Below are 27493 nucleotides of genomic sequence, written 5' to 3'. Positions count from 1 at the left end.
AAGCTAATAGAGACATACCCCAAGAGACTTGCAGCTGTAATTGCAGCAGAAGGTGGCTCTACAAAGTATTGACTTTTTGGGGGGTGAATACCTATGCACACTCCAGATTTCTGTTTGTTTTTTTGTTTGAAAACAATAATTTTCACCTTTAAAGTGGTAGGCATGTTGTGTCAATAAAATGGTGCTAACCCCCCCAAAAAAATCAATTTTAATTACAGCTTGTAATGCAACAAAACAGGACAAACACCAAGGTGGATGAATACTTTTGCAAGACACTGTACATTATACGGTACATTAAACAAGTCAGCATTTCTTCAATGGGTTTTTTCGATGGTGACCATCCGCCATACATGTGCAAGCTGTTTCTATAGAAACGATAAGGTTTTACAAGGACGGAAAATGAATCAACATCAAAATCAGCATCTTCTGACCAATCAATCAGAAAACTCAATCGACACAACTGTGATGTACAACCCCGATTCCAAAAAAGTTGGGACAAAGTACAAACTGTAAATAAAAACGGAATGCAATAATTTATAAATCTCAAAAACTGATATTGTATTCACAATAGAACTTAGACAACATATCAAATGTCGAAAGTGAGACATTTTGAAATTTCATGCCAAATATTGGCTCATTTGAAATTTCATGACAGCAACACATCTCAAAAAAGTTGGGACGGGGCAATAAGAGGCTGGAAAAGTTAAAGGTACAAAAAAGGAACAGCTGGAGGACCAAAGTGCAACTCATTAGGTCAATTGGCAATAGGTCATTAACATGACTGGGTATAAAAAGAGCATCTTGGAGTGGCAGCGGCTCTCAGAAGTAAAGATGGGAAGAGGATCACCAATCCCCCTAATTCTGCGCCGACAAATAGTGGAGCAATATCAGAAAGGAGTTTGACAGTGTAAAATTGCAAAGAGTTTGAACATATCATCATCTACAGTGCATAATATCATCAAAAGATTCAGAGAATCTGGAAGAATCTCTGCGTAAGAGTCAAGGCCGGAAACCCATACTGGGTGCCCGTGATCTTCGGGCCCTTAAGGCCTCTGCATGCTCTTGCGACAAGGCTTTCGCAGATAGCTTTTCGCAGACAGTTGTAATTTATTGTTGAGCGGGGAGTAATAGGCGTGCGCGATGTTATTCACCGGCACAACGCAAGGGGGCGCGAAGTCGCTAGGAGTAGTTGGTGGGTGTGGTTAGTGGAGTGTTTATCCTCCGGTTACTTATAATGACTAGAACTTTTTTTTATAATGACCAGAACTGGAGTCGTATAGATGTACGTACTTCCTCAATCAACCGCTCTTCATGCTGCTCCATCTTCGCTCATGTTTTTAAAAATGCCGGTCATGAAAACAAAACAAACCGGGAAAGTAGGGAAGCGGAAGTGCGTGTACAGCGGATGTAGAGTGGACCAATCAGAGCCCTCTTGTCTGCGACGCTGTCTGCGAGGCTTCTGCGGTGGTCACAATTTTTGGGAGGTGCGCGCAGAGCATCTGTGAAGGTGGGGGGGCTACGCAGACGTTATCTGCGACACCGTCTGCGAGGACTGAGCTGTCAGCATAAATTGGCCTTTAGACGGCACTGCATCACATACAGGCATGCTTCTGTATTGGAAATCACAAAATGGGCTCAGGAATATTTCCAGAGAACATTATCTGTGAACACAATTCACCGTGCCATCCGCCGTTGCCAGCTAAAACTCTATAGTTCAAAGAAGAAGCCGTATCTAAACATGATCCAGAAGCGCAGACGTCTTCTCTGGGCCAAGGCTCATTTAAAATGGACTGTGGCAAAGTGGAAAACTGTTCTGTGGTCAGACGAATCAAAATTTGAAGTTCTTTATGGAAATCAGGGACACCGTGTCATTCGGACTAAAGAGGAGAAGGACGACCCAAGTTGTTATCGGCGCTCAGTTCAGAAGCCTGCATCTCTGATGGTATGGGGTTGCATTAGTGCGTGTGGCATGGGCAGCTTACACATCTGGAAAGACACCATCAATGCTGAAAGGTATATCCAGGTTCTAGAGCAACATATGCTCCCATCCAGACGACATCTCTTTCAGGGAAGACCTTGCATTTTCCAACATGACAATGCCAAACCACATACTGCATCAATTACAGCATCATGGCTGCGTAGAAGAAGGGTCCGGGTACTGAACTGGCCAGCCTGCAGTCCAGATCTTTCACCCATAGAAAACATTTGGCGCATCATAAAACGGAAGAGATGACTAAAAAGACCTAAGACAGTTGAGCAACTAGAATCCTACATTAGACAAGAATGGGTTAACATTCCTATCCCTAAACTTGAGCAACTTGTCTCCTCAGTCCCCAGACGTTTACAGACTGTTGTAAAGAGAAAAGGGGATGTCTCACAGTGGGAAACATGGCCTTGTCCGAACTTTTTTGAGATGTGTTGTTGTCATGAAATTTAAAATCACCTAATTTTTCTCTTTAAATGATACATTTTCTCAGTTTAAACATTTGATATGTCATCTATGTTCTATTCTGAATAAAATATGGAATTTTGAAACTTCCACATCATTGCGTTCCATTTTTATTTACAATTTGTACTTTGTCCCAACGTTTTTGGAATCGGGGTTGTACGTGTGTTATGAACATGGGAACTTTTTTTTAACGTAAACTCCGCCTCCTGGAGCTGAACGTAAATTTAGAAGGATTATTTTGAGCAAGTTGACAAATACACCACAATAACCTCATGAGTCACATATTCAACCCAAGCTTTATGCTTCCAGAGTTAACCGACACTCTGATGTAATCACTCGTCAATAATTGCATGTGATTTCGACTTAATGGACACGAAGGTGTAATTACTCTCTAATAATTACACGCAAAAGCCATTGCAATAAACTCCGGAGTGAGTGCCAGGCTATAAAAAGTGCTCTAGTGATGCCTCAGTGGCGTTTTTGGAGCGCATCACTGACAACACGTGGAGGATTTTTTGGCTCGTGATGACGATCGTATTCCCGAAAGCCGTCCTGTCGGAGACGTGTTCTGAATCAGAGCCAGGGTGTTCAGCAGATCATCATCATCATCATCATCATGGAGAGATCATGTGAAAAACTTCTCACGAATGTCTTCCTTTGGATGGAGAATAAATCTCTGAGAACAGAAATATGACTTTGTAAACTGCTGTATGAGTGATTTACTGAAGGGAAAGTGTGTTTTTTTTTCTCCATCAGGTGCGCAATCTATACACAGATCTCTTCTTTACCATCATGAGGAACGTCTGAGGAGCTCGAGTCACGCTGGAGCCGAGATTCATTTCAACCTCATTCTCGCTATTTCAGTCATTTAGGCAACACAGTCACGCGATCTCTTGATATACATGTATTTTATAGATCTCACACACACACACACACACACACACACACACACACACACACACACACACACACAGAGTACAACACAGTAATGCCACACCCACAATGCTGGATCTTTCTCAGGAATGAAAAACCAAAACCTGTCAGTACTTATAAAAAAAAAACTGTGTTTATTTAATGTCTATTATTTTAATAATAATAATAATAATAATAATAATAATAATAATAAATAAATAAATAAATAAATAAATAAATAAATGATAATAAAGATAAAAGTGTGTGTTGCACCACAAAAACGCAGTGCAGATAAACTGCTGGGGATCTGAACAAGCCGCATGAGTGAACTACCGGACTAGATAGATAGATAGATAGATAGCTAGATAGATAGATAGATAGATAGATAGATAGATAGATAGATAGATAGATAGATAGATAGATAGATAGATAGATTCTGCTTTTCCCCAATGACATTTCCACTACAAGTTTCATCCTCGACCAAATATGTATCTATTTGTTTGTTTCTTTCTTCATCGATTCATTTATTTATTCATTCATTTTTTCCTGCTTTTTTCCCACAAGGACATTTCCATTCCAAGCTTCATCCATCCATCATTCGTTCATTCACCTACTTATTTATTTATTTATTTATTTAATCTGTCTGTCTGTCTGTCTGTCTATTCACTCATTCACCTATTTATTTATTTGCCATTTTACTGATTTATTTATTTATTTGTTATTATTTTTTGCGTTTATCCCCTAAACCATATCCACTACAAGGTTCGTTCATTCATCTATTTATTAATGTATGTTTATTTGTTTGTTTGTTCATTCTTTCATTATTTTCAACTTTTTTTTTCCCATGCACATTTCCACTTCAGGTTTCATTCATTCATTCATTCATTCATTCATTCATTTGCCTATTTATTTGTTAATTTATTCATCTATGTCTTTATTTATTTATTTGACTATTAACCGATTTATCTATTTATTTATTATTTTTTCTGTTTTTCCCCAAAAAAAATATTTCCACTACAAATTTCAACCACAGCATTTATTCATTCACCTGCTATCTATCTATCTATCTATCTATCTATCTATCTATCTATCTATCTATCTATCTATCTATCTATCTATTCACTCATTCACCTATTTATTTACTTGCCTATTTACTGATCAATCTATTTATTTGTTTATGCATTTGTGTATTTATTTATTTCTTCATTAATTATTTTTTGATTTTATCCCCTAAAGCATATCCACTACAAGTTTCATTCATTTATCTATTCATTCATTTATCTATGTTTGTTTGTTCATTCTTTCATTGTTTTCTACTTTTTCCCATGCACATTTCCACTTTTCATCCACTATCATTCATTCATTCATTCATTCATTCATTCATTCATTCACCTATTTATATATTTCTTTATCTATGTATTTATTTGGCTACTTACTGATTTATTTATTTATTTATTTATTTATTTTTTGTCTGCTTTCCCCCAAAAAAATATTTCCAACTACAAATTTCATCCACAACATTTATTCATTCATTCATCTATCTATCTATCTATCTATCTATCTATCTATCTATCTATCTATCTATCTATCTATCTATCTATCTATTATTTCTTTAAGTCTGTGTTGTAATATCCTGTCCAAAAAATGACTTTTTTTTTTATTACATTGTCGTCTTTTAATTAAGAATTGTTTAATTCTTGAAGTAAAAGCTTCCAAAAGTATAAAAAGCAAAACTGATTGTTTTGATTTGAGCAACAGTTCTACATGCTCATTAATCAAACTTAATTTCACAAAAAAACACATTGGTTCATGTCTGAAACTTTGTCATCATTTTTGTATAATCCTAAGCCCCGCCCATCAGTGTAACCCTAGCCAATCAGAGCATCAGACACAATGTTACGCAGTTACACAGTTACAGATCGAGCTTCCAGGACGCTGCTGTGTGATTCATTGTTTGTATTGGTGTTTGTTGTGAAATAGCCATTTAGCAGATGTGAAAAGGTGTTTAAAGCTCATCACGCCATTCAAAGCTCCTCCATAATTCTCTCTCGTTCACAGAACGTCCCTCGTCTGATTGTTATTCCAGCTGACATCACCTCGGATTCATACCGCTAAAGGCACCTGCTAATTATCTTCATTGTCTAGCTACAATATAAGCCGGCGTTCAAACAGCTCGTACAAAACCAAAGGCATGTTTTTAAAAGCAGGATTTCTGGCAGAGTTGAGAGAACTGGAAGAAGCGTTCACAGACGGATACGCGACTGAGCCGAAGGGAAAAACGCCGAGATCAATGCAGGTTTCCAATTAGTCTCGATTGGCAGCCGTAGAGAGAGATTAACGCCCGAGTGTCGATTAGATTTCCTGCTCTGTCAGACGGCCAAACAAAGTTAGCGCTCTGAATAATTGCTATGGTGGATATGCAGAAGGAAACAGAAGATCGATGAGAAATTATACGACTGATGATGGACCGTGAGGCCGGTAAAGATATTTTTCATACGAAATGACAACAGTGTGAGCGGAGACATGTTGAACGCAGCATTTAGCGAGATCGATTTACAAATGAATCATGTTCAGATCAGAAAGAAAGTCTGGAATTGTTGCACAGAAACGTAACCGAGATGAAAAGGAAAAGACACAAAAATCTCGCAAATTGTTCCAAATTTTTTTTGTGGAACATAATTCCCACTTCTGACTGGGAAAAACAACATTCATATCAGCCTCCATTCCATGTCGGAATTACGGGTTGGAATTTTAGAAATGATCCTATTAATTATCTGATTATTCTTAAATAATATTTTTGAAATATATAAGTTATAAAATTTATAAAATATGTATTTATTTTTAAAATTCACACATTTATGAAATCATATAAATATTTAACATATACATTATATACATTAGCTTATTAATCCTCTGATTATTCTTAAACTATCTTATTAACATATAAATTATATCAATTATAAAACATATAAAATGTATGCATTTATTTATTCTTAATTTTTAAATGTGTAAAATTATATTAACCTATAAACACAAAAATTTTATAAATTCTTATGAATTATCTTATTATTAGTATATAAATTATATAAATTATAAAACTCATTAAAATTATGGATGTATTTATTTATTAAAATGTATAAAATAGTATAAATATACAAATATAAAGTATCTTGTTAATTATCATATTATTGTTAAATTGTCTTATTAATATATAAATTAAAAATTTTATTTAAATGATTTATTTAAATTTATAAAATTATTAAAAAAATACAGACATATAAATTATACAAATTATCTTATTAATCTTAGAAATTATGGGTCGGACTCTCGAATCTTTCTGACAACCGCTGATTTTGCCAACCAAACTGGGAAGCGAGATGACTGCCTACGTAAACATGTTGTGCTTTTTAAAGAAACACATTTTTGTCTGTTCATGGTAAGTTTTTGTTGCTAGGCAACATACAACCCCGATTCCAAAAAAGTTGGGACAAAGTACAAATTGTAAATAAAAACGGAATGCAATAATTTACAAATCTCAAAAACTGATATTGTATTTACAATAGAACATAGACAACATATCAAATATCGAAAGTGAGACATTTTGAAATTTCATGCCAAATATTGGCTCATTTGAAATTTCATGACAGCAACACATCTCAGAAAAGTTGGGACAGGGGCAATAAGAGGCTGGAAAAGTTAAAGGTACAAAAAAGGAACAGCTGGAGGACCAAATTGCAACTCATTAGGTCAATTGGCAATAGGTCATTAACATGACTGGGTATAAAAAGAGCATCTTGGAGTGGCAGCGGCTCTCAGAAGTAAAGATGGGAAGAGGATCACCAATCCCCCTAATTCTGCGCCGACAAATAGTGGAGCAATATCAGAAAGGAGTTCAACAGTGTAAAATTGCAAAGGGTTTGAACATATCATCATCTACAGTGCATAATATCATCAAAAGATTCAGAGAATCTGGAAGAATCTCTGTGCGTAAGGGTCAAGGCCGGAAAACCATACTGGGTGCCCGTGATCTTCGGGCCCTTAGACGGCACTGCATCACATACAGGCATGCTTCTGTATTGGAAATCACAAAATGGGCTCAGGAATATTTCCAGAGAACATTATCTGTGAACACAATTCACCGTGCCATCCGCCGTTGCCAGCTAAAACTCTATAGTTCAAAGAAGAAGCCGTATCTAAACATGATCCAGAAGCGCAGACGTCTTCTCTGGGCCAAGGCTCATTTAAAATGGACTGTGGCAAAGTGGAAAACTGTTCTGTGGTCAGACGAATCAAAATTTGAAGTTCTTTATAGAAATCAGGGACGCCGTGTCATTCAGACTAAAGAGGAGAAGGACGACCCAAGTTGTTATCAGCGCTCAGTTCAGAAGCCTGCATCTCTGATGGTATGGGGTTGCATTAGTGCGTGTGGCATGGGCAGCTTACACATCTGGAAAGACACCATCAATGCTGAAAGGTATATCCAGGTTCTAGAGCAACATATGCTCCCATCCAGACGACATCTCTTTCAGGGAAGACCTTGCATTTTCCAACATGACAATGCCAAACCACATACTGCATCAATTACAGCATCATGGCTGCGTAGAAGAAGGGTCCGGGTACTGAACTGGCCAGCCTGCAGTCCAGATCTTTCACCCATAGAAAACACTTGGCGCATCATAAAACGGAAGACACGGAAAAAAGACCTAAGACAATTGAGCAACTAGAATCCTACATTAGACAAGAATGGGTTAACATTCCTATCCCTAAACTTGAGCAACTTGTCTCCTCAGTCCCCAGACGTTTACAGACTGTTGTAAAGAGAAAAGGGGATGTCTCACAGTGGGAAACATGGCCTTGTCCCAACTTTTTTGAGATGTGTTGTTGTCATGAAATTTAAAAATCACCTAATTTTTCTCTTTAAATGATACATTTTCTCAGTTTAAACATTTGATATGTTATCTACGTTGTATTCTGAATAAAATATGGAATTTTGAAACTTCCACATCATTGCATTCTGTTTTTATTTACAATTTGTACTTTGTCCCAACTTTTTTGGAATCGGGGTTGTACTACACGGTTTACAGCACTGTAGCGGAACGATTTTCTTGGTTTCAAACCTGCGGAGTTCAATTATTGTAAAAGCTTCAAATGAGGCTCAGCCAATCAGATTTTAGAAACAAATCTGACTTGTTACAAGAATCTTATTTTATATTTTGCTTTATCAGTGCAGTAAGTAACATTTGTGGTTTGATCCCGCCCTCGGATAACTGTCTATATGGAAGTCCGAACGTTCTCATCATGTCCATGTGGGTTTCCTCTGAGTTCTCATTCCATGCTCACACCCAGTGTTCCCTGGGATGAACTCCAGCTCCACCACGATGAGGAAAAGATGCTTACTGAGGAAGACGATGGTGTTGATTTCACCTTCTAATGAATGAATGCCACCCACTTCAGGCCTATTAAAGACGAGAAAGATCTTATACTAATGTTAAAAGGTAAAATATGAGAAGTCAGAATACTGGGAAATGTTCTCATCATCATGAACACAGCGTTTTTCCTAACCAAAGAGAGATACAATGTGGGAATATTGGTGATGGATAAGTTTGGATAAGTGCAAAGGAGACCGAAGGCTCATTGAACACAGCATTAAACAAGAGCAGTTCATAATTTCCTGTCCTTGCTCTGTTTGATGAGATTATTTTACAGGAATGAACAATATAAGGTGATCAGGGTCTATAATTAAACATCTTTTCTTCCTCAAAATAAAATGAAATAAAATTACTTTATCGATTCAAAAACCATGTGAGAGTAAACGTTTGAAAGTTCAGTTCAGGATAAAAGTCTGATATTCCTCAAATCACATCAATAAATCCTCAATATGTGCTCAACACAAACAGACATCGGATGTGAGGCTCGTTGAACACTGCATGATTATTCTGAGAGGAAGTGTGTGGAATGAAATATGAGTAAAGCAGAGAAACAAACAAACGAAAAAACAAAGCATTAAAACACCCACGAGCTATTGAAGACTGCATTCGGTACAAAACTAAAAAAAAAAAAAATCAAAACAAAAACGATATCCTGTTTAGAGAAAATATCTTTAAAATGGGTGAATTTATCAAATATTTCTTATTAGATTATTAGAACTCAAATTTTTAGCCACTTTTCCTCATTTCAAGCTTTAATTTTCGTATTCTATTGGCAGGTAATTTTGCTAACTTAATTCTAGAAAGAAGCAAAATTATCTGCCAATAGAATAAGAAAATTCCAGAAAACGTTGTAAACAATTTCTGTGAAAGAACCGACATCTACCAGAGAACAAAATCACACACGGTGAGAAAAGCAGAGGGCCGTTGAACGCTGCATTATGATTATTATGAGGATGTGATGAAAATCTGCCATTAACAAGTGGCAAAACAAACCTCGCCCGGCAGCACTTATTTTAAACCTATATGTTGATAATGGTCATATTTCTCAATCATCAGCTGTCAGGTTATAGTCCTATGAAAGTCCATGACCTTGAGTTTGACATTTCAAAGTCATTCAAGGTCAAATATCATGGTGCCAAATGAAAGCCTATATGTGGCAGATCACAGGATCCAGGGACACATGTCGGCCCGGGGGCATTTTGAGTTATTGACAGATTCAGAAAGTACAGTTTCTAAGCTTTCCAATGATGCCTTCCATGTGGAGATCTGACAATATTTGAAGAATGTGTGGCCTTTTGAAAGTGTATACCTCTTAAAACAGAAAAGGGAGAAAATTGCCCTCAAAGTTTTCCATCTCAGCTACTCTGGGTGTAGGGCGGACACATAATGGTGCTCATTTGCATGACATTAAGGAAAGCCCTACCCCCTACAAGCTAGCACGATGCCACTTTCATGTAAACAAAGATCACCACGTCAATTTTCCTTCCATGCAAAGTATGCCCAACACAATTATGAAGTACAAAAATAAGTCCTAAAGTAACGTTTTGTGGTTGAAAAATTACTCACACCCATAAGAAAGAAAGATAGCACGATGATGACACAACTAACACAACACTAGTTTCATGTAAAGCCTCGGTCACAACCGGCCGTATGTGCTCCTACAGCTGGTCTACACGCAAAAAACGCAAGAAACACACGGAGAGCGCGCATGAAACGCACGAGAGCGCTTGTGAAAAGCACGAGAGCGCGCGTGTGACGTGCTGATTTTCGAGCCGCAGACCGGCCGCAGAGGTTCTTTGTCATGTCAAACAAACTCTACAGGTGCTTACGTTTTTTTTCAGGTTGCAAGACAAACTTACGGCCAACGCGCGTCTTTCTCCGTGAAAAAAAAAAAAAAACGCAGCGATTTGGGAAACGCCAAAAATCACACGGCCAAAAAATCGTACGTCCGGTTGTGACCTAGGCTTAACCAAACCACAACACTCTCCGTTACATGCAAATATAACCACACAGCCTTAGATTAATAAACTCACCCCATCAGAAAGAGAAACGGCGCCTTGCACACACCAATGCCTCCGATGGAATGTAATCCTAGAACGGTCCGTGTATCATCCGATCATTCAAGTATTCCATTCAATCTGGAAAACGAGGTTGCGGGTTTTTTTGCTAGAAATGGTTATCTCCGATGTAAATACCGTGTGTCTGTTTGCTTCGCGGTGTTTGCTCCTCTGCGCTCTGTTTAGTAACTCATTCCATAGTGAAATCACACGCCTGTATGCAGTTAAGTAGCCATGCGCTCAGCTCGGATCATACAGCTGATTCACGGAAAAAAAAAACAAATGACTTAAATCATCATGTGAATGGCCCATATGGTAATTTACCCACACCCCCCAGCAGGCTACAGTCCTGACGAAAACGAGACAATTTGCAACAAAAAATGTATGCTTTTCCAACAAAACAATCTATTATCTGAAATACTGATTGCATTCTTCAAGATCTCAACTTGCACATGATGGAAAAAAACAAAAATCACAAATTTCGAAAAAAAAATGCTTCTTTTGCGATTATCTCGGATTCGTTTCGGCCGACATGTGTCCCTGGATTCGGTGAGGGGTCACATATGTTGATAATGGTAATATTTCTCAATCATCAGCTGTCAGGTTATAGTCCTATGAAAGTCCATGACCTTGAGTTTGACATTTCAAAGTCATTCAAGGTCAAATATCATGGTGCCAAATGAAAGCCTATATGGGACTTCTTATAAGTTGATAATGGTAAACATCTGGCTATCATGAACCATTTTAAAGTTATAACCTTTTGAAAACCCATGACCTTCAGTCTGATCTTTCAAGGTCACTCAAGGTCAAAGGTCGTGGAGCCAAATGAAAGCCCATATGGCACTTCTTATGAGTTGATAATGGTAAATATCTGTCCACCATCAACCGTTTTCAAGTTACAGCCTTCTGAAAATCCGTGACCTTGAGTTTGACCTTTCCAGGTCACTCAAGGTGAAAGATCATGGTGCTAAATGAAAGGCCATATAGGAGTTCATATATGCTCATAATAGTAAACATTTGTCCATCAGCAACCGTTTTTGAGTTGTAATGGAAAATATGTTATTTTGACCGAAAGGTTGACCTTTCCGGTGACCTTGACCTTCAGCTTGACCCGATTGCAGCTAAAATTTAAGCAGGTAATCTATGGACCATTACCCACCTATGGAGCACTTGCATGTGACGTCACAGCCGATCCAGATTGTGACAGACGCCATCTTGTTGGTCAAACGCCATATTCCGCCTTCTACTTCTACTTCTGGTTCTACTTCTGCTTTTACTTCTACCTTTTCTTCTGGAAAACCCTACTATATACAATTCTACTACAACGGCTGCGGCTACAAGCTCTACCTACCTGTGCATGTTTTTTATGTTTTTTGTGTGTATTTTTGCGTGTTGTTCGTCTGTACCGGACTTCAATATCCACTACAACCGTATGGACTTACTGGAGATTGGTTTCCAGCAGAAAATGACGGTTTGTAGTGATTTCCATCGCATGCACAACATTCCGGACGAGATAGCGAGACCAGCAGGGTCTCCGTGGATTGTTATTGGAAGCAAAGCGAAGGAGGCGGCGCCGGGAGCGGAAGCAAAAGCGAGGCTACAGGCAGAGCCGGCCTGTTGACTAAGCTCAGAAAACAGCCACTCAAATCTCCACTGCCAAGCCTCTACCTCTCCAACGCCAGATCCATGGTAAACAAGACGGACGATTTGGAATTACAGCTGGAATTACCTTATTCTATTCTATAATCGGCTGGTCAGTGCTATACTCAATACTTAAGTGACTTACCCATCCAATGAGGATTCTTGTTTACAAGATGCCACATCTGAGTCGCTGACAAATCCTGAATTTCTGTAAAGATAACTGTCCAGAGATTTATAAGCACGCAGTGCTTCACCACTGAACAGCGAGGGAAAGTTAATGAGGTAATTATACACGTCTGGGTATTCCACCTCTGGCAGTTCAAAATCCGGTCTGAAAACTCCATCCGGTAAGCCATAAGGGTCATAAATCTGTAGATCGTTTATTTTAGACATATATCTAGTTATCTGTTCATTAGAAAAATGAGCCGTGTAGTCCGTCGGTTGAAATTGATCCATTCTGTACACGAGTGCAGCAGTATTCAGCTGTGTTTTTGACCGACAAGATGGCGGTTGTGTACTTTCCGGTCACGTGACTGCAAGATCTCTATTCTGAAAATTTGGAGTCAATCGGTGCAACCGTCTAGACGCTAGATTGTTACCATCAGACAGACACACAAACAAACAAACAAACTGATTACAATACCTCGCCCCGCTTACTCCATCGCAGGCGAGGTAAATATCTAAAATTAGACAGACAGACAGACAGATATCTACCCAAACACAAAATCGCCCATGCCAAAAAATTGAGAGAGCCACTGAACACTGCATTTAGCACACAGGAAAAAAGCCCAGTGTCTCACACACACACACACACACACACACACACATCACTCCATACATACACAAACACACACACACACACAGGTACGGTATAAAGCCCATCATTAAATATCACTCCACACGCATACACACAAACCCACACACACCCACACACTCTTTGACTCCGTAGTGAGTGAGTGTTTGAGCCACACTCAAACAGCAGAGATTATTAAAGTAGGGCCCTACCTTTGAGCACACTTCGGCCGTGCACTAGATCCCTCGAGAGGCGCAGGGAATAAAGGCTTTGTGAAAATCCTGACTTGCACAGTGGCGCATTCAGCTGCATCTCCCCGAGCAGCCCCTGAGAGAGAACACACACACACACACACACTATTGATTTCTTGTGGACCACAATGACCCCAATATGAGGAGTAAGATCAGGGACAGCATGATCTTAGCAAAGCCGTGTGTGTGTGTGTGTGTGTGTGTGTGTGCGCGCACGCGCACCAGCAGAGCACAGTAAACTAAAGCATGGGATCAGAAGAAAGTAGGAAATAAAAGAAAACTCTAAGAAAGACAGAAAGAAAGAAAGGATGAGGGAATTAGCCATGTGTAGAGTGTTTGAGTGAGCGAAGATTAGTGTGCACTTCACTTCACTCTCCTCTGAAGCTCATGAATATTCAAATGAGTAGGTGTTCATTTAGATGAAGGGCACTTCACTCCCTGCTCCCTACACCACAGCGCAAAGAGTGAAGACACACTCCGGGGGAAAGGGCAAAGAGAGAGATGAGCAAAAGAAGGAAGGAGGGGGAAAAAAGAGGAGCGCACTGGAAAACAGAGAGATGGAGAAAGAAATGAAGTGAGGGATAGAAACAGGGAAGAAGAGTGGAGAATTCAAAGATAAAAATAAATCAGAAAAAGAGAAGAGATTAGATGAAAAAAATAGATAGAAGGAAAAGAAGAACCAAAAGGCAGAGTAACAGAAGAAAGGAGAAGAATGGAAGAAGAGAATGAAGAGAAGAAGAGTGGGATATGGAGGGAAGAAGTAAGTAAGTAAAGAGCAGGAGAGGAGTGGAAACATGAAACTAAAAGAGAAAAAAGATGAAGAGATAGAATGGAGAAAAAAGAGATAGAAGAGTAACAAGATACAGAAGAGTGAAAGTGACAAAGGAACGAGAAAGAAGAAATGAGAAAGACAGAAATAAAAATGTCAGAAGAGCAGACGATAAAATAAAGACCAAAAGGAAAGAAAAAAATAGATGAGGATGAGAATGAAAGAAGAGAGTGAAAGGAAGAATATGGGATGAAGGAGTGAAAGAAAGAAAGAAAGAAAGAAAGAAAGAAAGAAAGAAAGAAAGAACTGAGGGAAAGAAAGAAAGAAAGAAAGAAAGAAAGAAAGAAAGAAAGAAAGAAAGAAAATGGGAAAAAATAAAAAGGAAGAATTGAGGAAAAGAAAGAAAGATGGCAGAGGAAGGGAAAAGAAAGAAAGAAAGAAAGAAAGAAAGAAAGAAAGAAAGAAAGAAAGAAAGAAAGAAAGAAAGAAAGAAAGAGTGGCAGAGGAAGGAAAAATAAAAAGAAAGAATTGAGGAAAAGAAAGAAAGAACGAAAGAAAGAAAGAAAGAAAGAAAGAAAGAAAGAAAGAAAGAAAGAAAGAAAGAAAGAATATGGAAAAATAAAAAGGAAGAATTGAGGAAAAGAAAGAAAGAAAGAAAGAAAGAAAGAAAGAAAGAAAGAAAGAAAGAAAGAAAGAAAGTGGCAGAGGAAGGAAAAATAAAAAGAAAGAATTAAGGAAAAGAAAGAAAGAAAGAAAGAAAGAAAGAAAGAAAGAAAGAAAGAAAGAAAGAAAGAAAATGGCAGAGGAAGGAAAAAATAAATAGAAAGAAAGAAAGAAAGAAAGAAAGAAAGAAAGAAAGAAAGAAAGAAAGATGGCAGAGGAAAAAATAAATAAATAAATAAATAAAGAGTAGAGAAAAGAAGAGAAAAGAAAAAGAAAATGGACAAAGGGAGAAAAACTAGAAAGACAGAAGAGTGCAAGAAAAAAAAAACAAAGAGACCCAGAGGAAAAAGAGGAATAGAGGAAAGAAATAAAAGAGCAGATCTCGCTGTGAAACATTTCATTTGCATATTCATTAGGTTATGAAATGTATGCGCTATAATCCAGCCCATCGGTGATGCATTAGTCAAGTCGTTTATTTGTATAGCGCTTTTAACAATAAACATTGTCACAAAGCAGCTTTACAGAATTTGAACGACTTAAAACATGAGCTAATTTTATCCCTAATCTATCCCCAATGAGCAAGCCTGTGGCGACGGTGGCAAGGAAAAACTCCCTCAGACGACATGAGGAAGAAACCTCGAGAGGAACCAGACTCAAAAGGGAACCCATCCTCATTTGGGCAACAACAGACAACATGACTATAACATTAACAGTTTTAACATGAAGTCAGTTTTGTTGATGTTATAAACTCTTCATTGATGGAAACTTGAGTGCAAAACTGTTCATGACAACTGCAGTCCTAAAGTTAGCAAATCAACTGTAGTCCTCAGCCATAAAAGCATTACTGTAAGAGTCCAGAGCGTCTTTCAGGTATGACTTTCAACTGTCCACATGGGGCCGTCCTCCACAGGAGCGATGCGATTAGACTCCAACCAGACACAGGGCACCAGGATGGATCAGGCAGGTCCGAGGAGCAGAAGAGGTTCAGCACCTCGATCCCAGGATTGACATGTAACTCAGAGGGACACATTTGGGGGGAGAAAACAGGTTTAGTGCTGATGTTTGTCAGGTGTTTATACCATTCCCTATACCGACGCTGAAATTATGGGATGTGACAAAGCGGTTGCCGAGATCACGGCTCTGGCTACCCATTTGAATATTCATGAATTATTTAAATATATTAATATATTAAAGGCTTCTCACAGCTTTGTGCTCGGGATTGTGCTTATTTGACATTCAGTCACAGCAACTTTGTGGGAAATAAAATCAGATCTAAAGCTACAGGAAGCAGAAGCGGTTCTTTCGAGCAGCAGTGTCTTTTTTCAGGTTCTCTCAAGAAAATTTCAGTGGATCGGCTCTCTTACCAATTTTTTGTTTTTTTTTCTAAGAACTGAAGCATCAAAAATGGTAAAAGTGCATCAGTCAAAAGGTTCTCTAAGAAACCAAAGTCAGTTCTTTGAAATAACTTTTTTTTTAATCTGTAAGCTCGTTAAGCTTTATTTCTCAGTCAGTTCACACTTCACTTCACTTCATTTCATTTCACTTCACACACACTTCCTTCTCTCAGTTCAAATCATCTTGTGAAACAAAAAGATCTGAAATAAATTTAGAATGATGCAGGAGAACTTGTGATCTTAGTTCCCTAAAAAAAAAAATTCCGTGGGAGTTTTTTTTTTTTACCATTTTGGTGCCAAAGTAATAATAAAGAACTTTTCATATCATGTAAACATTACCGTATATGAAAAACAATGTTGGAAACAATGTTTTGGAAACAATGCTTTGGTTCTTGCTGGCGCTTAAAAAAAATTCACAGACATCAAAAGGTTCTTGAGGAAACCAAAAGTGGTTCTTCAGAGCTTTTCTGGAACCTAAAGAACCTGATCTCTGTAAGTTCTGTGCTGTTTTTGACCCTTTTGGGTAGAATAAGATCTAATCGATGTCCAAAAAACAAATTTAGAGTGATGTTATGGGAGAACCTTTGGCTCCGTGAAGAACATTTCAGTGGGTGGTTCCTGAACCGTTTTTTTTTTTTTTTTTGGTGCCATGGTCAAGTAAATGCACAAGAAACTTCCATATATCGCAAACATTTATAGGTGGAAAGGATCCACAATTTGGTGAGATTAGCTACCATCAAAAGGTTCTTTTAGAAACCAAAATTGGTTCTTCTGGAGTAGCTTTTATACTATCCAAAGAACTTCTTCTTTTCTGGAAGCTCTGGAAGTTTCCCTTCACTTGAATCAAACCATCGAGTGGGAAATAAGATCTAATCTACAATCATAAAAAGTCCAGGAGCCAGAAATCATCCTTCAGATTCTGTTGAACATTTCACTGGATGGTTCTTTCACACAGAACTCTACAAGCAATTTTTAAAACAATAAAGACAATAAACAAAGAGATTGTGATCTCAAAGTGTGACTTTCTTTCATTGTGGCATGGGTTGAGCCAGATGGACTGGTTTGAGTATTTCAGAAACTGCTGATCTCCTGGGGTTTTCACACACAACGGTCTCTAGAGTTTACACAGAATGGTGCGAGAAACAAAAAACAATGACTTGAGTGAGCGACAGTTCTGTTGGTGGAAACAAACATCTTGTTGATAACAGAGGTCAAAGGAAAATGGACAGGTTCAAGGTGGTTCGAGCTTTTTGGCCAGGAAGGATACAGTAACTCATATAATCACTTGTTACAATGGCGAGCAGAAAAGCATCTCAGCATGCAACATCAGAATAGAAGAACACACTGGGTTCCAGTCCTGCAGCCAAGAACAGGGATCTTAGAATCAACAACAAGTTTGTATTAAAGTGGCCGGTGAAAGTACACCATGAATAAGGCCCTAGAGCAGATAAACCTGTTTAAACAGGAAGTAAAGTGAACACACCCAAGGAGGCAGTGACGATTCCATTGGTCAACGTCATGCGGTACCTTGCATTTTCTTGGTTGGTGAATTTTGACAGGGTTGTTTCACCAAAATCTGAGAGAGAATGCAGAAATCTGAGAATAGAAGGTTCGCAAGGGGATAAAAGCAAGAGTGCGAGCAAGGACTACTTGAGAGAGAGAGAGAGAGAGAGAGAGAGAGAGAGAGAAGGATTTGAGGGAAAACATTGCAAAATCTGAACTGAATTGATTCAAGTTACTCTGTCAGAAATAGGGGTACATCAGGAGTCCATTTCTGTCCCTCAAGGTACAATCTACACTAATGTACCCCTAGGATCCATTATTGGACCTCAAGGGCCAAAAAGCTACATATGTTTCCAAGCAATATATCTAAAAAAAAAAAAAAGTCTAAAGTCCTTCCTGTGCCAGGACCTGGTCTTCCCAGGCAGTCTCCCACCCCAGTACTAACCAGGCCATTAAGGTGCATTGGGCGGCGCCGATCTCCGTTTCTGTAGCCCTTGGACTCTCGCCTATACAGCTCGGGTTACAGTGGGGGGCTAGTCCTCTGGTAACCATGAGAGTTTGACTCCTCACTCACATCTGTATTGCTGGGTTTCACGTAACGTCACATCTGCCTCATTAGTTATTCAAAACTTTAGCTGGTGGTCAACCAAAGCTCATTTGATAAAGCGATTGTGTGGAGAAGGTTCATTGCTGGCATGAAAAATGCTTTACGCTTGCATTGTTTTAGGTTGTCTGATACCCCTTTTCCACCAAATCAGTTCCAGGGCTGGTTCGGGGCCAGTGCTGGTGCTGGTTCACAACTCGTTCAACTTGCGAGCCAGCTGAGAACCAGTTTGCTTTTCCATAGCTCGCGGTGCTAAGGGGAGCCACGTCATTACGTCGCTGTATATGTCAGTTACGTCGCTGCATACGTCAGTTACGTCGCTACGTTTGCATAAACCTTGGCGCAAATATCGAAGCAAAAACAACACGGAAGAAGCAGCAGCAACAACAACAACAACAATAATAATGGATGACTTCGCGTTTGTACAGCTGCTGCTTCTCGTCGCTTAAAAATGGCGATCTTTCGCGGTCTTGTTATTGTTGTTGGTCTTAACAACTCCGCCCCCCCGCTGACGTAAGCAGTTCTTTCCTCTGGCCCAGCAGAGAGTTGGTGCTAGCCTGGAACCGTTTTTTTTGGCCCCAGAGCCAGTTCTTTGCCAGTGGAAACAGAAAATCCAGTTCCAAACTAAGCACTGGCCCCGAACCAGCCCTGGAACTGCTTTGGTGGAAAAGGGGCATGAATCAATCAAACTGTGAAACTGATAAAAGTTTCTTCAGGGTTCCCCGTGAACTAATAAAAAAGGGTGAATGAACACAGGATTTCACAAAAAGGCATCAAGAAAGGTGGCTTTTGAACCTCTCAATGAAATCGAAGGGAGCCGAGTCGAAGCATGCTCGAGTTTGCAGTGATCACTTGGTGAAAGGTTTGTATTTCCCTCTCAGCTCTGTCCTTAGTGTTTTCCAAGAACTTTTCTTATGTGTCGTTATTTTATGTTACTTTTTTTTTGTCATGAAGCGCTAAAGTTCGCAGCTGTTTCTTTGTTTACTCCTCACAAAGTCCACATGCATGAAGGTTGCGACAAATTCTTACCCAGCCGTACAGTTACAATGCGCCGTGATCACTTCTTCTCCGTCTTGTTTAACTAAGATCCAGGTCTTTAAAGGGGTTTCTGATGATCTTTGTGAATGATCACCTGAGAGATAAGAGCCAACACAAGTGAGAATCAAGCAAACTGTTGGTTGTTTACACTTCAACTTGCAGCGCTTCATTGTAAAGACGCGAACGAAAAGCTTTTAAAAAAAAACATACACGGGCAAAAACAATACACAATTCGTTCAGCAGTGACTTGATAGCGAGGTCCTTTACCCAGCCACATACAAAAAAGTTGTAAGCCTCCATACTCTTCCACGCTTTCATCTGTTTTGCGGTGTAGAAGGACGTCTGCAACACCAGATAGTTTGAGATGTCGAGGAACTCAACTGAAGGGTAGTTTTCAAGATCATATGACAAATCCTTCTTTCCCAGACTGTAGGGGTCGATTCCATTGCACATAGCAATCTTCTAAATATATCTAAAGCCAGCAGTGGATTATAGATTACGAGCGTACCCTGATAAGTTATTGCTAGTTGTTTGCACTACGGCAGCTGTTTAGACCACCAGCTATTTCACTTCTGGTAAAACTGCTAAGAAAAGTCACATGACTGAAACCCAGCAATCGCAGTGTGCCTTGTCAGACAGTAGTTGGTACCATTTTTTTGATGGTCTTTGGTACAGTATGACCCAACCGCAAGAAGAACTCGTGGTCTCCTGGCGGACACGCTAACCACTAGGCCAGCTCGCGGTCAAGCAATATCTAAAGGGTACAAATAAGTACCTTAAAGGGTCTTGCCCCAGTGATGACAAGCCATTGTAGCCCTAAAGGTACCGTAATGAACATTATTTTCTGAGAGTGTAGGAGAAAAAACTCCACATAAAAAAAGATGGTGAGAGTGACATCCATCAACAGGTTCTTTCGAACCAAAATCACTTCTTCCCTGGTCATATCTACACTTCATGAAGATCTACACCTTTTCTGGAAGATCTAATCGACTCTCCAGAAAGAAACTGATCCAGGGATATTTTTTGTTCCCTTAAGAAAATGGTTGGTTCCATTGACAGTGAACTGAATAGTAGACAAAAAAATACGATCTCATCTACAGTGGATGTTTCTCAAACCGTTTAACGCAAGCATTGGTTGAAAATGTTCCATCTATTGAAAGGTTTCCAAGGAACCAAAATCAATTCTTCCATGTGGACAAAGAACACTTTCTGGAAATGGTACATTTCAGATACTCCTAGTATCTCTCTACAGCTGAGTTTCAGTCTTATGCTAAAAAAAATAAATAAATAAAAGAACAGTCTATCAAAAGAAAGCATGTTTCGCGCAACTAAAGCTTTTTATTTTCTACAAGTGAACTCTGATCTCATTTCTAAGATGTCGTTCTTGGAGTTATCCTCTACAATGTCAAGAGTGTCAGTCACACATTATCTTTACACAGCTGACTGATCGTAGGAGATCTGAAATCTGATCTACACTCCTAAAATAACAGAGATGGAAAGAGTTCTTGAGCAGGATGCCATAGAAGAACCATGATGGATCAAGAAAACGTCTGTATAATTGCTGGAAATGGCACCAAAGATATCGAGTTCCTTCATGAAGTAAAAATGGCTCCTGTACAATATCGAAAAGCATTTTTACAGGACGTTTTGTTCATAATGAGATCTGAGCTCCGAGTATTTTTAGATCTTCAGAGCCTTCTTGGTGCCACAATGATATAATCATCACCACTGTCATCATGTTTAGGCTCTTCGAGATGCCAAAAATGGTTAAAGAACCATCATTCATCAAATGGCTCTTTGCTGGTGCTTTCTGTTGGATCTAAAGAACCTTTTCTGACATGTTCAACTTCATTTTTAATACTAATCTCAAATTGATGGTATTTTATAGATATCACACTCTATTCAGGATTGTCATTCTGCCAGTTGGATACAGTGACGGCACTGGGAAGAGAAAAAAAAATCCATCACTAACTTTCACCTCTTCTGGCACCTTCGTGTTCATTTTTAAGAGTGAGATCTAATCTATCCTATTTTCAACAGAAATCCACTCACGATGGCTGCAGAAAATGAGATCTGATCTATTATTTTCAAGGGTAATAATATGGACCTTTAGAACATTTTTTTTTTGGTGGTGATGGTAGTGGTAGTGGTGGTGAAACTAAATCAATCATCACATTCCTCTTCGGAAATGATCCTCCATTTCCTTTCTTTGTGGCACCAAACAAAATACGGTGCGGCTCAAGAACCATCATTGGACCTAAAGACCCTTGTTTGGCATCTTCGTTGTTGTTTTTAAGTGTGAGATCTAATCTATCTGATTTAAAACAGCGATCTAATCAGGACTGTCATTTTGTCATGTAAGACTCAGGGCAGCTTATGAAGCCGAGTTTCCTTCCTTGTCATTTCCGTGGAAAGTGAAATCTGATCTAATATTTGCAACTTAAGGTGCCAGAAATGGATCTTTCACACAGTGACACTGACGAATTTTTTTTTAGGTTTTTGCTAAGGTTGATCCGTGAGAACCGTGGCCATTCTGGCAGATTTTGCAAAAGATCCATTGCATAAATTTGGGTGTAGTAAATATGCAAATGAAGCTATGGTAGCTGTGACGCTAGTCATGAAAGACGCCGGTAAAACCAATGGTGGCAACGACCTTACGGTGATGACAACAGTGTGTATGGTTTTCACGGTTGCGGTGTAGATCCGGACCCAGTTTTGGGCTTCGGTTTCCTTCAGGCCTTGGTCCGCCGTGGGTGGACTTTTTGTTTTTTTATTGGGTGTGAGAAAGGCGCTATATAAATTGAACTTATTATTATTATTATTATCATTAGCGGGGCAGCACGGTGGTGTAGTGGTTAGCGCTGCCGCCTCACAGCAAGAAGGTCCGGGTTCGAGCCCCGTGGCCGGCGAGGGCCTTTCTGTGCGGAGTTTGCATGTTCTCCCCGTGTCCGCGTGGGTTTCCTCCGGGTGCTCCGGTTTCCCCCACAGTCCAAAGACATGCAGGTTAGGTTAACTGGTGACTCTAAATTGACCGTAGGTGTGAATGTGAGTGTGAATGGTTGTCTGTGTCTATGTGTCAGCCCTGTGATGACCTGGCGACTTGTCCAGGGTGTACCCCGCCTTTCGCCCATAGTCAGCCGGGATAGGCTCCAGCTTGCCTGCGACCCTGTAGAACAGGATAAAGAGGCTACAGATAATGACATGAGAGATGAGATGAGATTATCATTAGCCACGGCAAGATGAAATAAGCCACATCACCTAGGCAAACTTTTCACTTTCTGCAGAATGTTGTTCCATGAATATTTTGAGCTCGATGATTGCAACGGAATGCTACGGTAAACCCTGGTATCCCACGCAAGCCTCATGGATGTCTTCACGATTGCAAAAGAAGGATGAATTCATTCGGCACTTGACAATTTTCAATACGACGAAACTTTCCGGAGATGGAAGCCACACCATTACGGTTGTCAAGGTAGCGCTGTGTCTCTGACAGAAGGGCCCGGAATGTGTGCAGGTTGACCTACAGAAGGCTCAAAATCATCTACCAGTGTCTACCGTGAAGTGATTCCAGCTATGAACCTAACACCTTAGCCTTGGTGGTGTAATGAAAATCAATCACGCCTGAGTTCTTTTTTTTTTAAGGTTAAAGATAGTTTTTGTCACCAGCAAAAAAGTTCAATAACAAATCATTCATCATATTTCTCTTATGCTGACTTCTATCATGTCTAAAAAAAAAAAAGAAAACCTTTTCTGGTACTCCCAGCTTATTTTTACGAATAAGATTAAGAGACTCCATCCTATTTCTAACATCAATCCACAGCCACGCACAACTCACAGCAGCTTTCCAGCAAAACGTCTCTTCGACAATAAGATCAGATCTGCAGTCCTTGACTCCTGAAATGGATCTTTCAAGCTTTCACGACGATGCATTTACGGAAAACAAATGGAAACATTTTCGTACCACAGTACAATTAATAATCATTACTCTCCTCTTACTACATTTAGGGTTGGAAACGATCCGTCAGTCTTTGAAGCACCAGCAAAATATGATCTCAGGACCAACACCGTATCTGAAAAACATTTTCTCGGATCTTCATTTTTTTTATTTTAAGAGACAGGAAGTGTAATCTATCTGATTTTAAACAGCAGTCTATTCAGGACTCTGAGGATTGAGAACCAGTTGAGTCAGAGCAACCTTTTTCCATCCAAACATCTCACGAAAAATGAGATCCGATCTACAACTATAGCTTTAAAATCCTCAGAAAGGATCTTGAACAATGATATACGATAAAAATCAGCATCCTGGACATGACTGAAAATTAGAAATGATTCATGCGTTCTTTGAGGAGCCAATAAAAAATGGTTAAAGAACCATTCATCAAATGAATATTCGGTGGTGACTTATATTGGATCGCAAAAACCTTTGTCATCTTCTCTGTCATTTTAAAGAGTAAACCCTAATCTGTCTGGTTTTAAAAAAAACAATCCAGAAGTCATGCACATGAACATCCACATGCACGACTCGCAGCAACTTTACACAGCCGGGTTTCTTTCAGAACCTCTGGATGACACCAAAATTTGACACCAAAATATGGATCACCAAATGTTGCAAAAAAAAAAAAAAGTAGAAAAACAAGCCCGCTCTTTGAGAAATCATTAAAAAACCTTAATCTCAAGGACATCGTGATTTGAAGAGCGAGATCTGATCTATGCCATTTCAAACAGCAGTTCACTCATGCCCGTTGGACACAGTTGGCGGTCCGAGACTTGTAGGAACTTTAGACATAAAACGGGACGTATAAAATAAGATCTGATCTCCGAGGCTATTTTAATCTGGACTTTTAACGCAATGGTACGATGGGGAGAAAAAATTATCGTTAAAATTTAATTAATAATCATCAATGGGCACTTATTTCCTGTCAGAGAGGATTCTTTGGCTCTTCTGTGGTCGCATCAAAAGTATCTTCGCCTTCATTTTTTTAAGAATAAGACCCGTCCTGGTTGATCCTGGTTTAACAGGACTTCACGGCCATGCACGACTCGCAGCAACTTTACACAACCGAGGTTCCTTCAAAACATCCATCATTCATCACATTCACTCAGTTTTCCTGTGACTTGGAGCTTGTTAGACTGGGAGAAAAAAAAAAGAACACACACACATAACCTTTTCAAGACTAAGATCTAATCTGACAAGTGCTATTGTCTGGTGAGAAAACAAGGTCCGATCTATGACACCGGATTTACGAGCAGGAGTTGTTCATGCAGTTCCTACAGCAGCAGAAACTCAGCTCGTATCGAAGCGAGGAGCTCGGAGGAGCTTGGAAGACCTGCAGGTCTTTTCTCCCAACCTTCATATCCTGGACTGCACATTTTAGTGTCTCTTGCTGTAACACACACTCATCTCAACCTCAGCATGAGGTGTGTTAATGACTTTTCAGCTTCAGGTGGCAGTAAAATGTGCACTGCAGGAGTCATGAAGCTACAATGTGCCAAATCAGCACAAGATCAGATCGAATCCCGGATCAATCCTGACTATATTCCAGCAGCGCGTGCTGTCTTGAAGAGATCGAGGAATTCTTTCACAGCATCTTCAGTCCTGCGCATCACCATCATCATCATCATCATCCACTTAAAGAAAGAAAGAAAGAAAGAAGCTCCTGCCGGTGTGTAACACCGACACCGCGCGCACACACACGGTCTCAACCGCGCGCCTGCCTTCTGCCCCCTCGGTAGAAATCCACCCTGGCTGATCATCTTTTCTCTCTGAACAAGTGCAGGGAGAAAAGAAGACGCGGAAGAACAGAAAGTCCCGGAAGGAGAGAGTCCCGGGCTGACTTTCTCTCTGTTTTACGCAGAGGCTCTCCGGAGAAGTGATGCGCAGCGCAGCGCAGAGCGCGGGGATGGAAGCAGGCAAAAAGAAAGAAAGAAAGGAGAATGAAAGAGGAGAAGAGCGCGGGGTCTGTTTGAGTTGTTGTTATTATTATGATGATGATGATGGTTACCGGAGAGGAGTGCAGGAGGAGAGCAGCTACGGAGAAGAGCACCGGGAGCGCGCGCATCCTTCCGACAGAGCCGCGAGCCTGGAGCGAACTGACGGAGAGAGAACCGCGGATAGGAAGTCTGAGTTTCTCTCTCTCTCTCTCTCTCTCTCTCTCTCTCTCTCTCCTCTTCTCTGAGCACCCGAAGAGCTGCAGCGCCGCTGTGAGCTCCTCCTCTCTCTCTCTCTCTCTCTCTCTCTGAGGGGGGGTGGAGGGAGGGAGAGAGAGAAGGGGGAGGGAGAGAAGTGGGGGACAGAGAGAGAGAGAGAGAGAGAGATGGGGAGGGGAGAGAGAGAGGCAGAGAAGTGGGGGAGAGAGAGGGGTGAAGGAGAGAAGTGGTGGAGGGAGAGAGAGAGAGACGGGGAGGAGAGAGAGAAAGAGAGAGAGAGAATGTATTAATAAAGACTATTTTCCGTTCATCCTTTCAAGGCTTTGCTCTCTCTCTCTCTCTCTCTCTCTCTGAGGGGGGTGGAGGGATAGAGAGAGAGAGAGAAAGGGGAGAGAGAAGTGGTGGAGAGAGATAGGGTGAGAAGTGGGTGAGAGAGAGGGGGAGGGAGAGAAGTGGGGGACAGAGAGAGAGAGACGGGGAGGAGAGAGAGGGGAGGGGGAGAAGTGGTGGAGAGAGAAAGATAGAGAGGGGGACAGAGAAGTGGGTGAGAGAGGGGGAGGGAGAGAAGTGGGGGACAGAGAGAGAGAGAGACGGGGAGGGGGCAGAGAAGTGGGTGGGGAGGAGAGAAGTGGGAGAGAGAGAGAGAAGGGGGAGGGAGAGAAGTGGTGGAGAGAGAGAGGGGGCAGAGAAGTGAGGGACAGAGAGAGAGAGAGACGGGGAGGAGAGAAAGAGAGAGAATGTATTAATAAAGATTATTTTCCATTCATCCTTTCAAGGCTTTGCTCTCTCTCTCTCTCTCTCTCTCTCTCTCTCTCTCTCTCTCAATGGGGGGGTGGAGGGAGAGAGAGAGAAAGGGGAGGGAGAGAAGTGGTGGAGAGAGATGGGGCGAGAAGTGGATGAGAGAGAGGGGGAGGGAGAGAAGTGAGGGACAGAGAGAGAGAGAGAAACGGAGAGGAGAGAGAGGGGGAGGGAGAGAAGTGGTGGAGAGAGATGGGGCGAGAAGTGGGTGAGAGAGAGGGGGAGGGAGAGAAGTGAGGGACAGAGAGAGAGAGAAACGGGGAGGAGAGAGAGGGGGAGGGGGAGAAGTGGAGGAGAGAGATAGAGAGGGGGACAGAGAAGTGGGTGAGAGAGAGGGGGAGGGAGAGAAATGTGGGACAGAGAGAGAGAGAGAGATGGAGAGGGGGCAGAGAAGTGGGTGGGGAGGAGAGAATTGGGGAGAGGGAGAGAGAGAGAGAAAAGGGGGAGGGAGAGAAAGAGAGAGAATGTATTAATAAAGATTATTTTCCATTCATCCTTTCAAGGCTTTGCTCTCTCGCTCTCTCTCTCTCTCTCTCTCTCCCTGGGGGGGTGGAGGGAGAAAGAGAGAGAGACAGAGAGAAGGGGGAGGGAGAGAAGTGGTGGAGAGAGATGGGGGCGAGAAGTGGGTGAGAGAGGGGGGAGGGAGAGAAGTGGTGGAGAGAGATGGGGCGAGAAGTGGGTGAGAGAGGGGGGAGGGAGAGAAGTGGGGGACAGAGAGAGAGACGGGAGGAGAGAGAGGGGGGATGGAGAGAAGTGGTGGAGAGAGAGATAGAGAGGGGGACAGAGAAGTGGGTGAGAGAGAGAGGGGGAGGGGAGAGAGGGGGCAGAGAAGTGGGTGAGAGAGAGAGGGGGAAGGAGAGAAGTGGGGGAGAGGGAGAGAGAGAGAGAGACGGGGAGGAGAAAAAGAGAGAGAGAAAATATTAATAAAGATTATTTTCCATTCATCCTTTCAAGGCTTTGCTCTCTCTCTCTCTCTCTCTCTCTCCCCTTCCTTGATCTTATTTGACTAAATTTGGCCAGGTCTGCTTCTCCAGGTCAGCCAGCC

At 40.7% G+C, this 27493-nt stretch overlaps 1 protein-coding gene across 1 annotated transcript in view; it reads right to left on the bottom strand.

The window, feature by feature from the left end:
* Nucleotides 1–25634, bottom strand: part of LOC132897219 (cadherin-4-like) — a gene marked incomplete at its 5' end in the record, with an annotated part of 970760 nt that extends 945126 nt beyond the window's left edge. The window contains 2 exons of the mRNA XM_060938690.1: nt 13494–13608; nt 25506–25634. Of these exons, the coding sequence (XP_060794673.1) occupies nt 13494–13608; nt 25506–25634 (244 nt within the window). The remainder of the gene's footprint in view (nt 1–13493; nt 13609–25505) is intronic.
* Nucleotides 25635–27493: the final 1859 nt, after the last annotated feature.

This window comes from Neoarius graeffei, chromosome 13 (genome assembly GCF_027579695.1).
Source record: "Neoarius graeffei isolate fNeoGra1 chromosome 13, fNeoGra1.pri, whole genome shotgun sequence".
Lineage (NCBI taxonomy): Eukaryota > Metazoa > Chordata > Actinopteri > Siluriformes > Ariidae > Neoarius > Neoarius graeffei.
This window is presented reverse-complemented; position numbering and strand designations above follow the sequence as displayed.